The sequence below is a fragment of the Anomaloglossus baeobatrachus genome, chromosome 2 (assembly GCF_048569485.1).
Source record: "Anomaloglossus baeobatrachus isolate aAnoBae1 chromosome 2, aAnoBae1.hap1, whole genome shotgun sequence".
In the NCBI taxonomy this organism is placed as follows: Eukaryota; Metazoa; Chordata; class Amphibia; order Anura; family Aromobatidae; genus Anomaloglossus; species Anomaloglossus baeobatrachus.
In genome coordinates, this window is record NC_134354.1 from 333,494,859 (window position 1) to 333,514,014 (window position 19,156).

Below are 19,156 nucleotides of genomic sequence, written 5' to 3' on the forward strand. Positions count from 1 at the left end.
TATAGGTGAGCTGAATATATACCTTGTTTTGTCTATGAGACACCCCGCATGATTAATCTGTAAGTGAAAGTAAATAAACACATACACCCAAAAAATCCTTTATTTGCAATAAAAGACCTACATCGAAATCTTACAGCGAGCGGCCATAGAGCATGACTGCTCGCTGTGAGCTCCACGCAGCAACTGAAGTGAGTTGCGCTATCAGCGATGACGTCACTCAGGTTTCTTGTGGCCACAGCTGGAGTATTCCATCTGTGATAGCAAGTCGCCCAAGTGACTGAAGTAAGCCGCGCAATCAGCAGGACGTCACTCAGGTGATTTGCAGTCACAGTCCTTCACCTGTGATCGCAAATCAGGCCGCGACACAGATACAGAGCCGTACAATGAGAATAAACTCGGGTGAAGCTCTGACGTCACAGCTGCGGGCCCCGCACTACTGTCTGTGTCAAAGAACTGACGTCAGAGGGTCACCTGAGTTTATGACAGCACACAGAGACAGAGCAGCGCGATGACAATGAACTCGGGTGAAACTCTGACATCACAGCTGCGGCCCTGCACTACAGCCTGTGTCATTGCACTGACCTCAGAGGTTCACCCGAGTTCATTCTCATCGCATGGCTCTGTCTGCTGTCAGAAATGTATCTATGTATTCTACCTATCTATCAAATCCTACTCTATCATATTTTACTTCTCCTTTAAAAATGCACCGTCCATACCGCAGCCCAAATGCAGAGAGAATGCATCGAAAACGCATGCGTTTTTACAGCATTTTTTTTTTAAACAGTGTTTACATTTGTCAAGGGTTTTCCAGAGGGTGCATTTTTGTTGTCAAACCGGACGCAGTGTGCGGACATAGCCTTATTATTTGCAGTAGGTGCTACTGTGCAGAATTGCATGTTGTGACTCTGCTGCATCTGTGCTGCATCTGTTTGTTTAATTGGCGCTCTTTCTCATCCGTGGTGGTCACCCGACCTCACGGTTGTTTGTAGAAGTGTGAGTGTACTATTAACACTGACCGTTTGGCACCCTGTTAATTTGAACCTAATTATATTGAAGTCTGTAGTTGTCCATCCCGCTCTCTGGGCTCTTAGCAGCTATATCCATCCATAGCACTGTGGACACTGGGTTGCGTTTAGAATTGTATGTACCATCCTCCCTCTAAGCTGCCAACCAATAACAGGTACGAAGCCCCGATGACTGTTTTGGTGTACTTGCCTTTTTTGCCAAAATTATATGTCTACTTTGGTTCATAGAAGCATTGCTCAAATCACTGAGCAAGGCAGAAATCTAACTGTCAATTGCAAGACAAAAAATTGAAAAAAAGCACAAGTTACAACTATAAAAAAAGTAAAAGAAAATACCTGTAGTAGTGGAAGATTTCCTGTTGAGATACTGGTTCAGGTCCTATACCTTTACCATTGGATCTATATGAATATGGCTGCAGGATTTCTACATCACATAGGGTTTATTATAGGAGTAGATTGTGCTACGCAGCTTTGTATCTCTTGATTTTCTGGAATATAGTGCTGTCTGTTTCCTAGATATTAGATAGAAGTTGGATTTTTATCCTTATGTTGCCGTGTACTTAAAATGTCTAATAAGAATGACAAAAACCAACAGTACTTAAAGAAAATACAAATTTAATTTAAAAATCACTAGCTATGCAGAATGAACGGCAAATACTGTGCAAGCAAGAGATTTTTGTAAAATACAATATTATAAAGAATATAAATAAGTTTGGAAGAAAAATTTTAGTGAGGGTTTACAATTACAGTATTGTACAATGTAGTAGTAAAAGATACACCAAGGAAAAAGTATTGTATTTTTTTATGTAGGATGTTAGAGGCACTTCTTACAAAATGTCCTTGTATTCTTCTAATGTCAGACTTCTTAGATGATGCCGACTAGTAGGGCACCAAACTCTGCAAGGCTTTTATGGCTATAAGTACTATATTATAGATTCCTAAAAATACACATTACAGGTATGTGTGAGGCCTAATTCTTCTCCATTTACCTCCTTAAGCCCTGGTGGGTTTTCATTTTTGCACTTTCATTTTTTCCTCTCCTTCTTCCAAAAAACATATTTTTTTTCTGTTGACATAGCCATAAGAGAGGGCTTGTTGTTTGCGTGGTTACTTATAGTTTTGAATTACATTATTCATTTTACCATTCAATGTACTAAAACAATGAGAAACAATTCCAAGTGGGATGTAATGGTGGAAAAAAATGCAGTTCTAAAATATATTTTTGGTATTTATTTTTTTTTGGTGTTAATTATGTAGTAAAAACAACCTGGAAACAGGATTCCTCAGGTTAGTAGTATTATAGTAAGAACAAACTTGCATAGTTTTTTTTTTTAATTTAAATAGTGAAAAAAATCTGAAGTTTGTAAAAAACAAACTGATGAAATATTCACAAACCCATAATGTTCTTTTTTTAACGTTGATGGAATTGAGGGCTTATTTTTTGAGAGGCAACGTAATACTGGCATTTTGAGTTTTGCTCTCGTTATGGAGTTTACTGCACAGGTTACTTAATTTTATATTTTGATAGACCAGACTTTTATGGATGATACCAAATATGTTTATTTTGTTATTTTTTAAATGTTCCTTTAAAAATATGTAAAAAAAATGTTTTTCAAAATATAAAAAAATATAAAAATATGGTGAAAACCTAAGACTCCTTTGAAGCTCAGATTATGGCATTGACAAGAGGCTCGGCTCCTATGATAACCCTTTGATTCTAAACTATTATGTCTATGTTTGTGCGGTTGTTATGCATGAATGCCTGCTATTTAATTTAGCCACCATTTGCACTGTGTAGCTCTCAAACCTTCTCCACACTACTAAAACTCAGACAAGTGCAATGCAAAAGAACAAGGGATTGCACTTGGACCCATGTTATTGAATGAGCAGTGCTGATCTGCAATTTTTTTCTCAGCTGTATTCTGCCTGAGGAAACAATCTCAGCATGAGTATACCTGACAAAACTCACCTATTCTATGGGTGCAAGAGACAAAATCAGATGCCACATGAACCATCCTAATGACACATTTTTTCTGGATACATTACCATTCTGTAGCACAGGACACTGTAAATGGTTCAGTAAATTAATAATGGCTGCTGAGAAAAAACGGAATGCATACGAACAGCGCACAGATGACAAGTGGGGAAAAATGGTCCCACTTTTCTGGATGAGAATGGGACAGATTTATTATACACTGGTGTGAGCGTACTCTAAGGACTATATTTGTCATGCAGTCATTAAGGGGTTAATTTATTCATTCCTGTATTCTTTTAAAAAAAGGCAATAAAAAGACTTTGTAGAAGTGAAATGTCAACTTATCATTAGCAAACAGCAACAATACTGTTATTTTTTAACATCCAGATAAAGGATCCCAGTCATTATATTTAATGGAGATCTCTATAGGCTCCAGACTCTTTAAATCTTAGAGCACATTAGGTGATATGGCGGCCACCAGACTCCGGGAAGAGAAGGAGCAGGAGGTGGGACGTTCATTGGATCATTCCTTTGTTTTCAGGGGTGATAAGCTGCTGCTAGAGGTGCCTGGCAGCAGCTGGCTCCCCTTCCATGTGTAAGGGTACCGTCACACTTTAGCGACGCAGCAGCGATCCCACCAGCGATCTGACCTGGTCAGGATCGCTGCTGTGTCGCTACATGGTTGCTGGTGAGCTGTCAAACAGGCAGATCTCACCAGCGACCAGCCCCCAGCCAGCAGCGACGTGCAAGCGACGCTGCGCTTGCACGGAGCCGGCGTCTGGAAGCTGCGGACACTGGTAACTAAGGTAAACATCGGGTATGGTTACCCGATGTTTACCTTAGTTACCAGCGCACACCGCTTAGCTTAGCGTGTGCAAGGAGCAGGAGCCGGCACTGGCAGTGTGAGAGCTGCAGAGGCTGGTAACGAAGGTAAATATCGGGTAACCACCTTGGTTACCCGATGTGTACCTTGGTTACAGCTTACTGCAGGCTGTCAGACGCCGGCTCCTGCTCCCTGCACATTCAGGATTGTTGCTCTCTCGCTGTCACACACAGCGATGTGTGCTTATCAGCGGGAGAGCAACAATAAAAAAATGAACCAGGGCTGTGTGTAACGAGCAGCGATCTCACAGCAGGGGCCAGATCGCTGCTCAGTGTCACACACAGCGAGATCGCTAATGAGGTCACTGCTGCGTCACAAAAACCGTGACTCAGCAGCGATCTCAGTAGCGATCTCGCTGTGTGTGAAGTACCCCTAAAGAGGAGTGTGATAACCTTCAATTACTACCAGATTGTATACACGAAGATGCAAGCTGCATGATACACTGCACACTTGGGCTTTTTTTCTTCTCGAGTATGATTAGAAATACTATGCAAGACACTGGCTGGAAGGAGGTTGAGGCAGCTGAATACTGTGTAGTCCAAATTGAACTTTTAGCAGTCAATGTGATCTGGAATGTAGACGACTTCCAAGCCAAATGCTGAGTGGTATAATTAGTTGATACAGACAAAGGCATTTCTTTCACAGCTGCTGCTGACATATACATTTACTTAAACAAAGTATATATCATCCTTCTGCGGCTTTTAAAAAAAGTGGATAGCCTCTTCACGTTTCCTTCTTAAGATGGTTGTAGTTACGGTCACAGGGCGGTTCTATAGAACTTCCTGCTTTAGTCTCAAGCCTTTTTCTATGAGGGAGAATGAGAAGAAGCAGCAGAGGGAGAATGTGTAAGCAAAAACCCAGGGACCTGCACAAAAAGAGAGGATAAACTCATGTCACCAAAGAATTGAGTTTTCAGATGTCATATTGTAAGGTAGTTCGTAGTTTTTGTAAAGCTATTTGCAGTTTTTCCACAATAATAGTTAATAAATACAACCCCTGCTCACATTGCATATTTAGTTTTTAGATATCATAATAACAGCCTATAGCTAGACCTTTTTTTAGGACTTAAAACAAGTTCTATTCACATTACACATTATTTGCTGATATGTAATGGATGGATATGTTACTCTCTAGAGGCTTCATTGTAAGAAAATGTATTACTACGCATTACACATTTTTTACTGTAATCTGCTTAATGAAATAGCTTAGTCAGCTGCATTATTCCATACAGCGACCATGTCTGGCGTACACAGAAAGGACTCTTTTTATGACTACGCCAGGTAAATGGGGCAATATGGATATGTTGGCATATGCACTGGAAGCTTTAAAGCTACAAATATCAAACATTGTTCAAAAACATAATGTATGCAGAATTGAATACATTTTCCGCACCTTATGTTATCCCCTTTATAATTCAAGTTGCAAATATTTTTATATCTTGTATTATAGAACTGTGTGAAAAATATGACCTGAAATATGACCTGAATGCTGTATTACTGGCAATTATGCAATGGGACAATAAGGTGCTTTCTAATACCACCATACGGGCATATACATAATTAATGGGTAAATAGGGTCACACAGATTTGTTGTAGCTGTGACAAATTCTGGCTTTGAATAATTATTCTACATGAATAAATCAGCTTTTCACAAAAACACTATAGGAATACAGTGGAACCTTGGTTAACGAGAACAATCTGTTCTTGGAGTGTGCTTGTTAACCAAGTTACTCGTTCAGCAAAGCAAGATTTCCCATAGGAAATCATTGCAATGCAGACAATTCGTTCCACAACTTGTTAAATGTCCCATCCTGGTCCCCTATTGTGCCATTCCACACATGCACAAACACACACAAACACGTACAAACACACACAAACTCACACAAACACACACAAACACACACAAGCACGCGTGCACGCACATGCACATAATATGCTCACCTCACCTTCCATCGCTGGCCTGCTGGGACTTGCTGTTCACTAGCACGGGCTGTGTATCGGGTAACCATGACGACGAGGGAGGAACTTCCGCACCCAGAGCGCTGACTTCAAAGGCAGGAGCCTCTGATTGGTTAGCACGCTGCCTTTGAGTAGCGGTGACAGCGGAAGTTCCTGCCTCGTCGCCGATGGTTACCGATACACATCCCGGAGCGGCGAACTACAGGACCTAGGAGGCCGGTGATGGAATGGAAGGTACACATATTATGCTCACCTTACCTTCCGTTCCACGCCAGCCTCCTGGGTCTTGTAGTTCGCCGCGAGGATTCCTCCCTCGTCGCGATGCACCGGCGAACTACAAGACCCAGGAGGCCGGCGATGGAATGGAAGGTAAGGTGAGCATAATACTGTATGTGCGTGCATGTTTGTTTGTGTGTGTTTTGTGCGTGCATGTGTGTGTTTATGTGGACTGCAAGTGAGGGTCAGAGCACGGTGGATATACGGAATCGGAAGTGTGTGCGGTGAGTATTTTGCTCATACAGCAAAGCTTTCTCGTAAACCGAGTTACAAATTTACAGAAAGCTTTACTTGTTAAGCGAAATTCTCGTTAACTGGGTTACTCGTTAAGCGAGGTTCCACTGTATTTAATGTGACCTTTGCACATTTGGGTTTTGTTGCTTTGTTCTTGTAGAGGAACTTGGTGCCATGAGTCAGATGTTCCAAGCACTTGCAACTTGCATTCACTGTTTTACTCCAGACATAGAAAGACCAGCACGTTTATCAGTGAGGGGGTGCAAAACGGTATGCTGGGGTTTTCTGGGTTGTGTATGTTGGCACATATGAAAACGTCTATTGGGCATTGCTGGGTAAACAGGGAGTAAGTATATCGTAATTAAAAGGAGGGAGTACCATTAGCACTTCTGAAGGACCTTGGGAACAAAGAGCAGAGAAAAGTGCGAACTTCGTTTCCAAAAAACTGGCCACTGAAATAAACGCTAAATACACTTTACACAGAAAAAAATCTCTTTTACCTGTATAACTGAAATGATGGTCCAAGTGCGAGTAATATAAATGGTGCCACAGTGTAGCTCATTGCCATTTGTGTACACAGCCAGGTAATCAAACTATAAATTAATCTACTCCATAGCGTATGTTGAAACATTGGACGTACTGTTTGCCGAACCTGGTAAATGAAAAGAAAGAAAACACATTTATTTTTTCCTCCCTTATGTAGCAAATAGCATATTTAGTATTATTCGTTCCTGTTTATAAGATTTAAACAGAACTTGTTAGTATGTTTTTACATAAGAAAGCAGTAGCATGGCTGTATAGGAGCTTGTCTTGCAGCAATCCGATGTGCCAGTAATCAGGCTGGAAGTGCACTGGGGGAGTGTTAATGCACTTGGAGGACGTAATCCAACCCTTATTTGCATATGACTTCGCATTCTCTTGCCTGGCACATCAGATCTCTACAAATAAGGTATCTGTTTTATTGGGAGATAAATGCCTATACAGCCATGTCACTACTCCCATGTGTAAAAACCTACTGACAGGTTCCTCGTAATATATAGTATTTTTTACAAAGAAGGAAAAATTTGACAGCACAATAATGTAACATGCACTGGTGTTTACTTTTGCTTTGTGTCTTCATTGCAGATCTGATGCTAAAAATCTGCAAATCATGTAAATGTGGCCATACTGTATGTTGTTACACTCTTTCATTGAAAAGAAAACTTCTACAGTCCTCGAGCAGTTCTGAAACTATGGAACACAGTAGACTCCTGAAGACTAACCTTGCAGTGGTGGGAAGTACTAGAAAAACATGAATTACTATAGGTATAGCAGGATGTGTGAATGGAAAATCAATGTTATACTGTATTATCGCTGTGTGATACTGGTTACACACTCACCTTACGAGCAGCAAGTGTGATTGGCACCGCAGTCAGAAAGGTGAAGTAGTATCCTGGATGTACTCCATGCCAGGCTGCTGACAACAGGAAGGTGCACAGCAGCGGATTAAATGAGCTCCGGTCATAACAGACCCTGTGTGAAAAAATGTATTGTGAGAACAGTCAAGAATATAAGATCGCAGTGAGCAAAGAAAGCACTTACACTACATAGATGTTATTATGTATTATGTGTTAAGCACATGCATCAATCTAATTGGAAATGCGGATGCAGGAAGAAAATGAAATTATATTCTCCCTGCAGCAGCTCACTTGCAGGCATCGGAGCAGGCTAGGCAGTGAACAGTTACTACAGAGTGAGCACAATGTAACCATTCCCCTAACCATGATTGACATTTTGCTTTGTAGCATGTGTGCAGAACAGGATGATCAGTCAAGGAGTCAGTCAAGTGGGTGTGATTACAGCACTATCACTGTGTAGTGAGTGCGGACTGTTCATCTCCCTAGCTCTGATAAATGGAGACGAGAGGTTGCAAGGAGATACTGTAATAACTTTATTTTTCACCTGCAACTGCACTTCTAATTGTACACCCACACAGGTCTTACCTGCAGATTTACCACCATGGCTGCAGGTAAATATCGACTTTTTTTGCTGACAGGTTCCCATTAACTTATTTTTTATACTGTGATTGCTTAAGACAAATAAAGCACAATTATTACTAAAGACTTTCCCAACTGCTAATACAAAGTTGGAAATATTCAATTTTCTAAATTGTCTTGGTATGCTGTAGAATTAAGATTTCCCTTAACTGGAACTAAAGGGCTTAAAGCAATCCCTGAGAAACTACTTCATAGCATTATCCCTCCTCCTAATATTTCCTACTATCTAAGTGCAGTTTTAGACTAAATTATACAATCTTCTAATAATGAAATTATAATGCTCTGTTTATAAATAGATTGGTAGTGACTAGTGATGGGTGAACCAGCAGATATCTGGAAAACTGCATGTCCAACAGGATTTAAAAACAAAAAAACAGGTTCGGACCCAAATTAATTCAGGATATCTGCCCACACGCCGATCTCAATATAAGACTATGGGGACACCAATCATGAGCTTTAAAATGGTGGTAGAAAGGGCTAGGGGTATTGGAGCAGGAGTGCTATACTTACCGAGTCTCCCACGCACCTGTAACACTACTTCTGGGGCTGCTCATTACCCTGATACATATTTACTGCTTCCTCCACCCACCGACAGTCTCTATGATTGTTTGCAGTCAGACTGCGCCCCCAACCTGTGTGACAGTGTGCCTGACTGCTTGTAATCACACACGCTGTGTGTGTTTCTATAGTGGTGTAAAAATAAATAAATAAAAAAATTGGTGTAGAGTCCCTCCATGTTATGATAGCCAGCACAGATAAACCATATGGCTACAGGCTGCAGCCCCCAGCCATGTGCTTATCTTGGCTGTGTATCAAAAGAAGAGGGACCATGAGTTCTCAGGGGTGAAAGAGGGTGGGGTTTTTTGTATTTTATCTCAAATAAAGGATTTTTTCGGTGTTTGTGTCGATTTCTTTTCACTTACAGAAAAGAAATGGGGGTCTCATAGATGTCTCCCATTACTAATCTAGGTCTTAGTGGCAGCTGTCATTAACCCCTTATAATACCTCGATTACCCAGCTCATTCAGATTTCCGTGGTGCGGTGGCAAAGTGCCAGGATTGTTACATCTAATAGATGCGACAATTCTTGGAGGCTGCTATTTTTAGGCTGGGGGGGCAATAACCATGCGGATCCCCAGTCTGGGAATATCAGCCCCCAGCTGTCGGCTTTATCATGGCTCAATATTAAAATTAGCGGGAACTGCACAACATTTTTTAAAAGTATGTATTTAAATCATATTTTAAAAAAGCCACATGGAGTTCCTTTTGTTTTAATACACAGCCAAGATAAACACATGGCTGGGGACTGCAGCCTGTGGTAGTATGCTTTATCTCTGCTGGGTATCATAATATGGGGGGACCCTATGCCAATTTTTTTATTTATTTTTACACAACTATAGATACGGAGACAGCGTGTTTCCAAGCACGCTGCCACAGAGGGTGAGGGCACAGCACAGTCTGACTGCAACCAATCACAGATGCTACGACTGCCGATAGGCGAGGAAGCAGTAAATATGCATGACAGTAATGAGCGGACCCAGAAGTAGTGTTACCACCGTGCGGGAGACTCGGTAAGTTTAATTTTCCTGCTTATCCCTATTTTCTTTCTTTTTTTTAATTATCCTGGTGGCAGGATCCATACAGTTACCCAGAGTTCCCTGAGAACTCCGGGCCCGGGGTCGGAGCACTAATATCTCACGCAAATCCGGACTTTTACAGTCTGAGTTTGCCCATCCCTAGTAGTCACATATGCCAAAAGTGGTGACATGTCAATTGGATTTCTGGCCCGACCTAATAATACTTTCCATAATTTCACTGTTACTTATTAGTGGATGTTTTGTAATGAAATGCAGTATGCAAATTAAATAGTGGAATAACCAAATGGACTAATATTCCAAACAGCAGTGAATCATGCACCCAGTTCCTCAAGTTAATTTGCAAGCATAAGTTACATCCAGGTCATATGACTTTGATTCACTAAATCTTTCCTTTTACCAATATGTGAGGTATAGTAATTTTAGAACAGCAAACAACGATTTAGCCTTACAAATATATACTCAACTCTTTTAACCACACTGCTGTCTGTATATTCCAGTTATCTATAAACATCTTGAAGCTTGTAGCTGTCTAAAAGAAAAAACGTGTTGAAAAAAGAACAAAACCAGAAGGAAATGATGCACAATACTTTGCGATGATTCAAGTCAATACAGGAAATGTTGACGCACACCTGCTAATAGGAAATACCATAAGTCCATTGTTCAAATGCAGAAAGGAAACCATGTGTATCATGTATACGATACCATGTGTATTATATATATATATATATATATATATATATATATATATTATACACATATACATACACACACTGGAGATCAAAATTAGAGGGCAATGTATGATCATCACTTGCTTTTTTCAGAACCATTGATCAACACTTGAAGGTTTTTTTTATAGGGGGTACACCATGCCCCTGGAACAGTGTTTTACAAAAGATCCAAAGTTTATCAACATTAGACCTTTATTTTCCCCAAAATGTGATGATCATAATTAGAGAACAGCAATGACTGTAGCACAAAGATAGATTTGAAGTTCATTGTCTGAAGGTAACAACAGTCACCAATCAGTAGGAAGTGTACAGGCCTTTGCTTTGAATGAGTTCAGCACTTCTGCAGCCACAGGACATCACTAGTCTCTCACACTGCTCTGGTGTGATTTTGGTCCACTCTTTATACAGTCTCTTCCATAGTTCTTTGACTGTTCTGGGTTTCTTGGCCATAACTTTATCACCAAGGATTTTTCAGAGTTTTTCTATAGGGTTTAGATCAGGACTCTGGGCTGGCCATTTAATTTATTCAATGTTATCTATTTCAAGGAACTGCTTTACCCATTTTGCTGTGTGACAGGCGGCATTGTCCTGCATGAAAATTGCTGCATGATTGAGTGATGAATGCAAATAAGGAACCACGTGTTCTTGAAGAAGGTTCTGATAAAAAATTTGCATTCACTCTGCAATGTAGCTCTATGAGAGGTCCAACTCCTGCTGTAGAAAACATTCCCCAAACCATGACACTTCCTCCACCACTTTTCACTGACTTCTTAACACACTGGTGCAGTCTTTCCCCAGTTTATCGACGAACATAATGTTTCCTATCAGACTTAATTAAATTAATGTTGCTTTCATCACTAGAATGAACTGTGGAGCACTTCTCCTCTGTCCACACAACATGGTCCTCACCAACGGTGAGTATAGCCTTATGATTCTTTCTGCTTATGAGAGGTTTGGTCACTGCAGACCAGGCTTTCAATCCAAATGCTCTTAAACGTCATGATACTGTATGCCAAGACAGATCCTTACCCTGTTCAGTGCTGAATTGGAGAGAAATTCCAGCTGCAGTGTTGAAACGATTACCGATGAGGATTCTCCACATTATCCTCCCTTGCATTTGTCTTTCGAGGGCGACCAGCCTTCTAGAGGGACTTGAGTTTGTGATGTTGTAAAGATGCAAAATACTCAAAATCACAGACTTGGAACAACCAATATCTTTTGCTATGGCTGTTAGGGTCACCCCTTTGGCATTCATCAGGACAACCTGCTGCCAGAGGCTTTCAGTCACTTTGGAACGGCACTCCATGTTTGCAAAGTCAGTGCAACCTGGAAAGTTAGGCTGCCAGTTTAAAAGGGTTTGTCAGATAATTAAGGAAATTAGCATCAGGTGCCAGATTAACAACAGTAACTTGTAGGTATCTGAAAGGTGATCAGTATTCTTTTTCATTTATCTTATTTACATTTTTATTATGAGCTTTACAATAAATGTAATTTATGAAATAAGCTTAAAATACTGCTAGCTTCCTCATGTTAGGATATAATCACATAGAACTACACAATGACCTTAACATTTACAAAATTGTGTGTTGTTCTCTAATTTTGATCTCTAGTGTATAATATATATTCACACACAGTCTCCAATAATGGCATGCAGTGTTTGACTAATAAAAATTTCATACGCACCAGTCATCCTCTTGCAGCTTTTAAACAATGAAAAGCTATTCATTACTATATTCTATTGCTCATGTTGTATATCAAATACAAGTGAATAATGCATAATAGAGCCCGGAAAGGCACCAAGATGGACAAGTGAATTTAGTAACAAAATCAAAGATTTCTTCACTTTTCATACAGATATTTCATTTCATTAATTATTTATGTCTTTGTATGGATAACATGTTTCCCTGCATTAAACAACAATGTGCACTTACCTCAATCCTTAATATATTCAAGTTGGACAATAGGTCCCACCTCTCCTCCCCGTCATCTGAGATTCCATTATAGCCGAAGCCAGCAGCATTATTTATTGCATCAGCTGAACAATAAGCATAAAGATATTATGTGTATTGCGCTTCACTGTGGTGTGCATCTCTATAAGATCATCTCTATATATATAATAGTAATGATAAATGGTTTTATTTAAAAAAATTAATAAATAAATAAATTGCTCGTATTTCACCGCTCTTTCAGTTTAGAAATCCTTGGAGTTCAAAGAAGCCATACGCTGAAGAAAACAAATGTAACTGACGGTTATGCAAATAAAATTCTGGTATAATTACTGTTTAGTGACCAAGAAATTCTGTGGCCACACAGCAATTCATTATTGGTACCATGATTCAAATGTGATGGAGGAGAAAGAGATCCAGCTCACCCCTGTAATGCCCACGCTCTCTTTGCGGTATGGAAGCAAGTGATCCTGTTGCTGCTCAGCGCCAAGACACAGGTGAAAAGGTAAATGATCTAGCTTCCGATTCCAGTTTCAATAAAAATCCATCTTTATTGAAAAAATCCAACGCTTATGCCGCACACCAGACGTGTTTCGAGCGCATGGCTCTTAAACTTTGGTAGGTGGGATATACAAGTCGGGGGTTGATATAGGGAAATAATCTATTAACCTTCTAAACACCTGACGGATCGAGTTCACTGACATGATCAGGAAGATTACACCCCTCTTGACAATATAGAAACAGAAAAAGGTAAAAACATTCCATTGTTATTACAGGGACACTTAAATACAAAAAGATCCAAATTACCCATGAATCACAAGAACAACATGAATAAAATTAATAATGTAGCATAAGTTAATTTCTTACATTTAAACCAGAAGGTGCTTTAGTTCCCAGTTGAAAAATCCAAAAGGCTTCTCTATTACGAAGCATCATCTCTCTGTCCCCCCCTCTGGTATGCCTTGCTACAGATTCAATTGCAAATGAACGGAAACTTAAGCGGGCTTTACACGCTACGATTTCGCTACAGCGATCTCGTTGGGGTCACGGATTTTGTGACGCACATCCGGCCGCTGTAGCAATGTTGTAGCGTGTGACTCCTAGGAGCGATTTTGGATCGTTGCAAAAACGTCCAAAATCGCTCCTCGTTGACATGGGGGTCCGCTCCCAATTATCGCTGCTGTCGCTGAGGCGAAGTTAATCCTCGTCCCTGCGGCAGCACACATCGCTACGTGTGATGCCGCAGGAACGAGGAACCTCTCCTTACCTGCCTCCGGCCACAATGCGGAAGGAAGGAGGTGGGCGGGATGTTACGTCCCGCTCATCTCCGCTCTTCCGCTATCATTGGGCGGCCGCTTAGTGACGTTGCTGTGACGCCAAACGGACCGCCCCCCTTAGAAAGGAGGCGGTTCGCCGGTTACAGCGATGTCGAAGGCCATGTAAGTACGTGTGACGGGGGTGCGCGATTTTGTGCGCGACGGACAGCGTTATGCCCGTTGCGCACAAGCGATGGGGGCGGGTCTCATGCTAGCGATATCGGGACGGATATCGCAGCATGTAAAGCCACCCTTAGAGTGCTGCGGATATGACAATTGAGAAAATGTTTGGCAGCATTCGATACATTTCTTCCTGAGGCATCCGATATATCATAGACATGTTCCCTTAGCCTGCATTTAAATTTTATGATAGTGGATCCCACATATTTAAGATTGCAATCACTGCAGAGAATAATGCATATGACAATATCTGAGTTACAATTAAGAAACCCACAAATACTGTACTTTTTACTGTCATTGCAATTATAAAAATCCTGTGTTTTGCATGAATATTGGCAAGTTTTACATGGGAAATTCCCACGTTTGTAATATCCCTCAATTTTTAGCCATGGCGATTTATTTTGGATTTTATTATGTGATTTTAATAAACTTGGAGACAAATATTGTCCCAAGGTTAGGGATTTTCGTGACACAAGTTTAATGCTGTTAGATAAAATTTTATCAAATTTTATCAGCTGGATCCGCTTTCAGAAAATGCAAATTTTTATTTATAATGTCAGAAATGGGTTTGAAGGAACTGCTATACATAAACACTAAGGTTGGTACATTGAAATTCTCAACAGTGTTATGTTGTTTTGTATTTTTTATGAGATTTCTGTCTTTGGTTGCTACTAAGTGTTTTGCTCTATCACGTGACCATTGGGGGTATTTACGTTGTTGCAACCTGTTTTCCACAATTTTAGATTCTTGGACAAAAGAGTCATTATTACAACAATTTTGTCTTGCGCGAATCAATTCTCCCAAAGGAATGGATTTAACTGTGTGGGCAGGATGGAAACCGTCAGCATTCAGGATCGTATTACCTGATGTCGGTTTTCGGAATGTTTTGCTGTCAATAATTTTTCCGTCCTGACCACTGAGCTGTAAATCCAAAAAAGTGATTGTATTGGAATGAAAAATATGAGTGAATCTCAAATTAACATCATTAGAGTTAATATAAGTGACAAAATGTGAAATTTCCTCCTTATATCCCTCCCATACGACGAACAAGTCATCTATAACCTCGCATACCATTTAATATTTTTTTAGAAAAGGGTTATTTGTGTTGTCTATCAATTTTTCTTCCCATCAAGCCATGACCAAATTGGCCACGGCTGGTGAGAACTTTGCCCCCATCGAAACTCCTTTTCTGTGTAAAAATTTGTTTTATTAAATAAAAAATAATTATGAGAAAGCAGAAAAGTAAAAACTGAGGAGATATATTCACAAAAATCAGTGGAAAAATCACTATATTTTTTAAGATGGTAATTAACTGCTAGCAAGGCAATATTCTTTGGTATGGAGGTGTATAGTGAGATGACGTCGCATGAGAGCCATGTCCACCGTTCAGACCAGACCAGACAACATCTTTGAACATTTCTAGAACATCACGGGAGTCTTGCAAGAATCCAGGGATTCTGTGTACTAGTGGTTGCAATGAAACATCCAGCCACTGACTTAGGCATTCACTAATTGACCCTATACCTGAGATGATGGGTCTCATGGTCAGGGGTGATGTATTTTTGTGAGTCTTCGGTAACGCATGTATAATAGGAGTGACTGGATGTTCCACGATCAGGTATTCAGATTGTTTTTTGGAAAAAATCCCTAAGGTAAAAGCTTCCAAAATTAAATCTTTAATTTTCTGAGAAAAACATTGGGGTGGGATCCTCGGGTAATTGGATGTAAGTTTCCACATCAGAAAATATTTTATCAATGGATGCGATATAATCTGTTGTGTTCATCACAACCATAGATCCTCCCTTATCTGATATCTTGACTGTAAGATCTGCGTTATATTTAAGGAATCTAAAGATTTTCTTTCCTCCATGGAAATTATTCAGGATCGGTAAGGATTGTAATTTTTTTATATCTTTAACAACACCTTCCTGGAATTTATCCATAACGGGAGACCTTAATTGAATAGGGTAGAATCTGTGGTTGCTAGTTCTGAATGGCATATTAACCCTTTGGTTGTTATCATTAGGAATATTATAGTCCAGATCCATTAAATTGAGGAGGCTGAATTGTTCCATGAATTGAAAATTTTTGAACTCATTAGGATTAATGAGATTTTCACATTCAGAAGGTTGGTAGTCCAACTCTGAAGAAAAATATTTTTGATGGTAATGTCTCTAATAAACCTATTAATATCCTTGATGGTATTCAATTTAATGGATTTGGACTATAATATTCCTAATGATAACAACCAACATTTTTTTTATAGAGAAAAGGAGTTTCGATGGGTGCAAAGTTCTCACCAGCCGTGGCCAATTTGGTCATGGCTTGGTGGGAAGAAAATTCATATACAACACAAATAACCCTTTTCTAAAAAAATATTAAATGGTATGCAAGGTATATAGATGACTTGTTCGTCGTATGGGAGGGATATAAGGAGGAAATTTCATATTTTTTCACCTATATTAACTCTAATGATGTTAATTTGCGATTCACTCATTTGTTTCATTCCAATACAATCTCTTTTTTGGATTTACTGCTCAGTGGTCAGGATGGAAAAATTATTGACAAGAAAACATTCCGAAAACCGACATCAGGCAATATGATCCTGAATGCTGACGGTTTCCATCCTGCCCACACAGTTAAATCAATTCCTTTGGGAGAATTGATTCGCGCAAGACGAAATTGTTGTAATAATGATTCTTTTGTCCAAGAATGTAAAATTGTGGAAAACAGGTTGAAACAACGTAAATACCCCCAATGGTCAAGTGATAGAGCAAAACACATAGTAGCAACCAAAGACAGAAATAATCTCATAAAAAATACAAAACAACATAACACTGTTGAGAATTTCAATATACCAACCTTAGTGTTTACGTATAGCAGTTTCTTCAAACCCATTTCTGACATTATAAATCAAAATTTGCATTTTCTGAGAGAGGATCCAGCTGATAAAATTTGATAAAATTTTATCTAACGGCATTAAAATTGTGTCACGAAAAGCCCCAACCTTGGGACAATATTTGTCTCCAAGTTTATTAAAATCACATAATAAAATCCAAAATAAATCGCCATGGCTAAAAATTGAGGGATATTACAAATGTAGGAATTTCCCATGTAAAACTTGCCAATATTCATGCAAAACACAGGATTTTTATAATTGCAATGACAGTAAAAAGTACAGTATTTGTGGGTTTCTTAATTGTAACTCAGATTGTGTCATATGCATTATTCTCTGCAGTGATTGCAATCTTAAATATGTGGGATCCACTATCAGAAAATTTAATTGCAGGCTAAGGGAACATCTCTCTGATATATTGGAAACCTCAGGTAGAAATGTATCGAATGCTGCCAAACATTTTATCAATTGTCATAACCGCAGCACTCTAAGTTTCCGTTCATTTGCAATTGAATCTGTAGCAAGGCATACCAGAGGGGGGGACAGAGAGATGATGCTTCGTAATAGAGAAGCCTTTTGGATTTTTCAACTGGGAACTGAAGCACCTTCTGGTTTAAATGTAAGAAATGAACTTATGCTACATTATTAATTTTATTCATGTTGCTCTTGTGATTCATGGGTAATTTGGATCTTTTTGTATTTACAGTGCTGGCCAAAAGTATTGGCACCCCTGCAATTCTGTCAGATAATACTCTGTTTCTTCTTGAAAATGATTGCAATCACAAATTCTTTGGTATTATCTTCATTTATTTTGCTTGCAATGAAAAAACACAAAAGAGAATGAAACAAAAATCAAATCATTGATCATTTCACACAAAACTCCAAAAATGGGCTAGACAAAAGTATTGGCACCCTTAGCCTAATACTTGGTTGCACAACCTTTACCCAAAATAACTGCGAACAACCGCTTCCTGTAACCATCAATGAGTTTCTTACAATGCTCTGCTGGAATTTTAGACCATTCTTCTTTGGCAAACTGCTCCAGGTCCCTGAGATTTGAAGGGTGCCTTCTCCAAACTGCCATTTTCAGATCTCTCCACAGGTGTTCTATGGGATTCAGGTCTGGACTCATTGCTGGCCACTTTAGTAGTCTCCAGTGCTTTCTATCAAACCATTTTCTAGTGCTTTTTGAAGTGTGTTTTGGGTCATTGTCCTGCTGGAAGACCCATGACCTCCGAAGAAGACCCAGCTTTCTCACACTGGCCCCTACATTATGCTGCAAAACTTGTTGGTAGTCCTCAGACTTCATAATGCCATGCACACGGTCAAGCAGTCCAGTGCCAGAGGCAGCAAAGCAACCCCAAAACATTTAGGGAACCTCCGCCATGTTTGACTGTAGGGACTGTGTTCTTTTCTTTTAATGCCTCTTTTTTTTTTCCTGTAAACTCTATGTTGATGGCTTTTCCCAAAAAGCTCTACTTTTGTCTCATCTGTCCAGAGAACATCCTTCCAAAACGTTTTAGGCTTTCTCAGGTAAGTTTTGGCAAACTCCAGCCTGGCTTTTTTATTTCTCGGGGTAAGAAGTGGGGTCTTCCTGGGTATCCTACCATACAGTCCCTTTTCATTCAGACGCCGACGGATAGTACTGGTTGACACTGTTGTACCCTCGGACTGCAGGGCAGCTTGAACTTGTTTGGATGTTAGTCGAAGTTCTTTATCCACCATCCGCACAATCTTGCGTTGAAATCTCTTGTCAATTTTTCTTTTCCTTCCACATGTAGGGAGGTTAGCCACAGTGCCATGGGCTTTAAACTTCTTGATGACACTGCGCACCGTAGACACAGGAACTTTCAGGTCTTTGGAGATGGACTTGTAGCCTTGAGATTGCTCATGCTTCCTCACAATTTGGATTCTCAAGTCCTCAGACAGTTCTTTAGTCTTCTTTCTTTTCTCCATGCTCAATGTGGTACACACAAGGACACAGGTTGAGTCAACTTTAATCCATGTCAACTGGCTGCAAGTGTGATTTAGTTATTGCCAACACCTGTTAGGTGCCACAGATAAGTTACAGGTGTTGTTAATTACACAAATTAGAGAAGCATCACA

General features: G+C 39.8%; 1 protein-coding gene across 2 annotated transcripts in view; it reads right to left on the minus strand.

The window, feature by feature from the left end:
• Nucleotides 1-1,623: 1,623 nt before the first annotated feature.
• LOC142289982 (membrane-bound glycerophospholipid O-acyltransferase 2-like) overlaps nucleotides 1,624-19,156 on the minus strand; it is a 116,739-nt gene continuing 99,206 nt past the window's right edge. For both annotated transcript variants that reach the window (XM_075333926.1, XM_075333927.1), the window contains exons 9-13: nucleotides 12,644-12,747; nucleotides 10,449-10,513; nucleotides 7,731-7,863; nucleotides 6,852-7,003; nucleotides 1,624-4,748 (exon numbers count right to left, since the gene is read on the minus strand). In XM_075333926.1, the coding sequence (XP_075190041.1) occupies nucleotides 4,607-4,748; nucleotides 6,852-7,003; nucleotides 7,731-7,863; nucleotides 10,449-10,513; nucleotides 12,644-12,747 (596 nt within the window). In that variant the 3' untranslated portion in view covers nucleotides 1,624-4,606. The remainder of the gene's footprint in view (nucleotides 4,749-6,851; nucleotides 7,004-7,730; nucleotides 7,864-10,448; nucleotides 10,514-12,643; nucleotides 12,748-19,156) is intronic.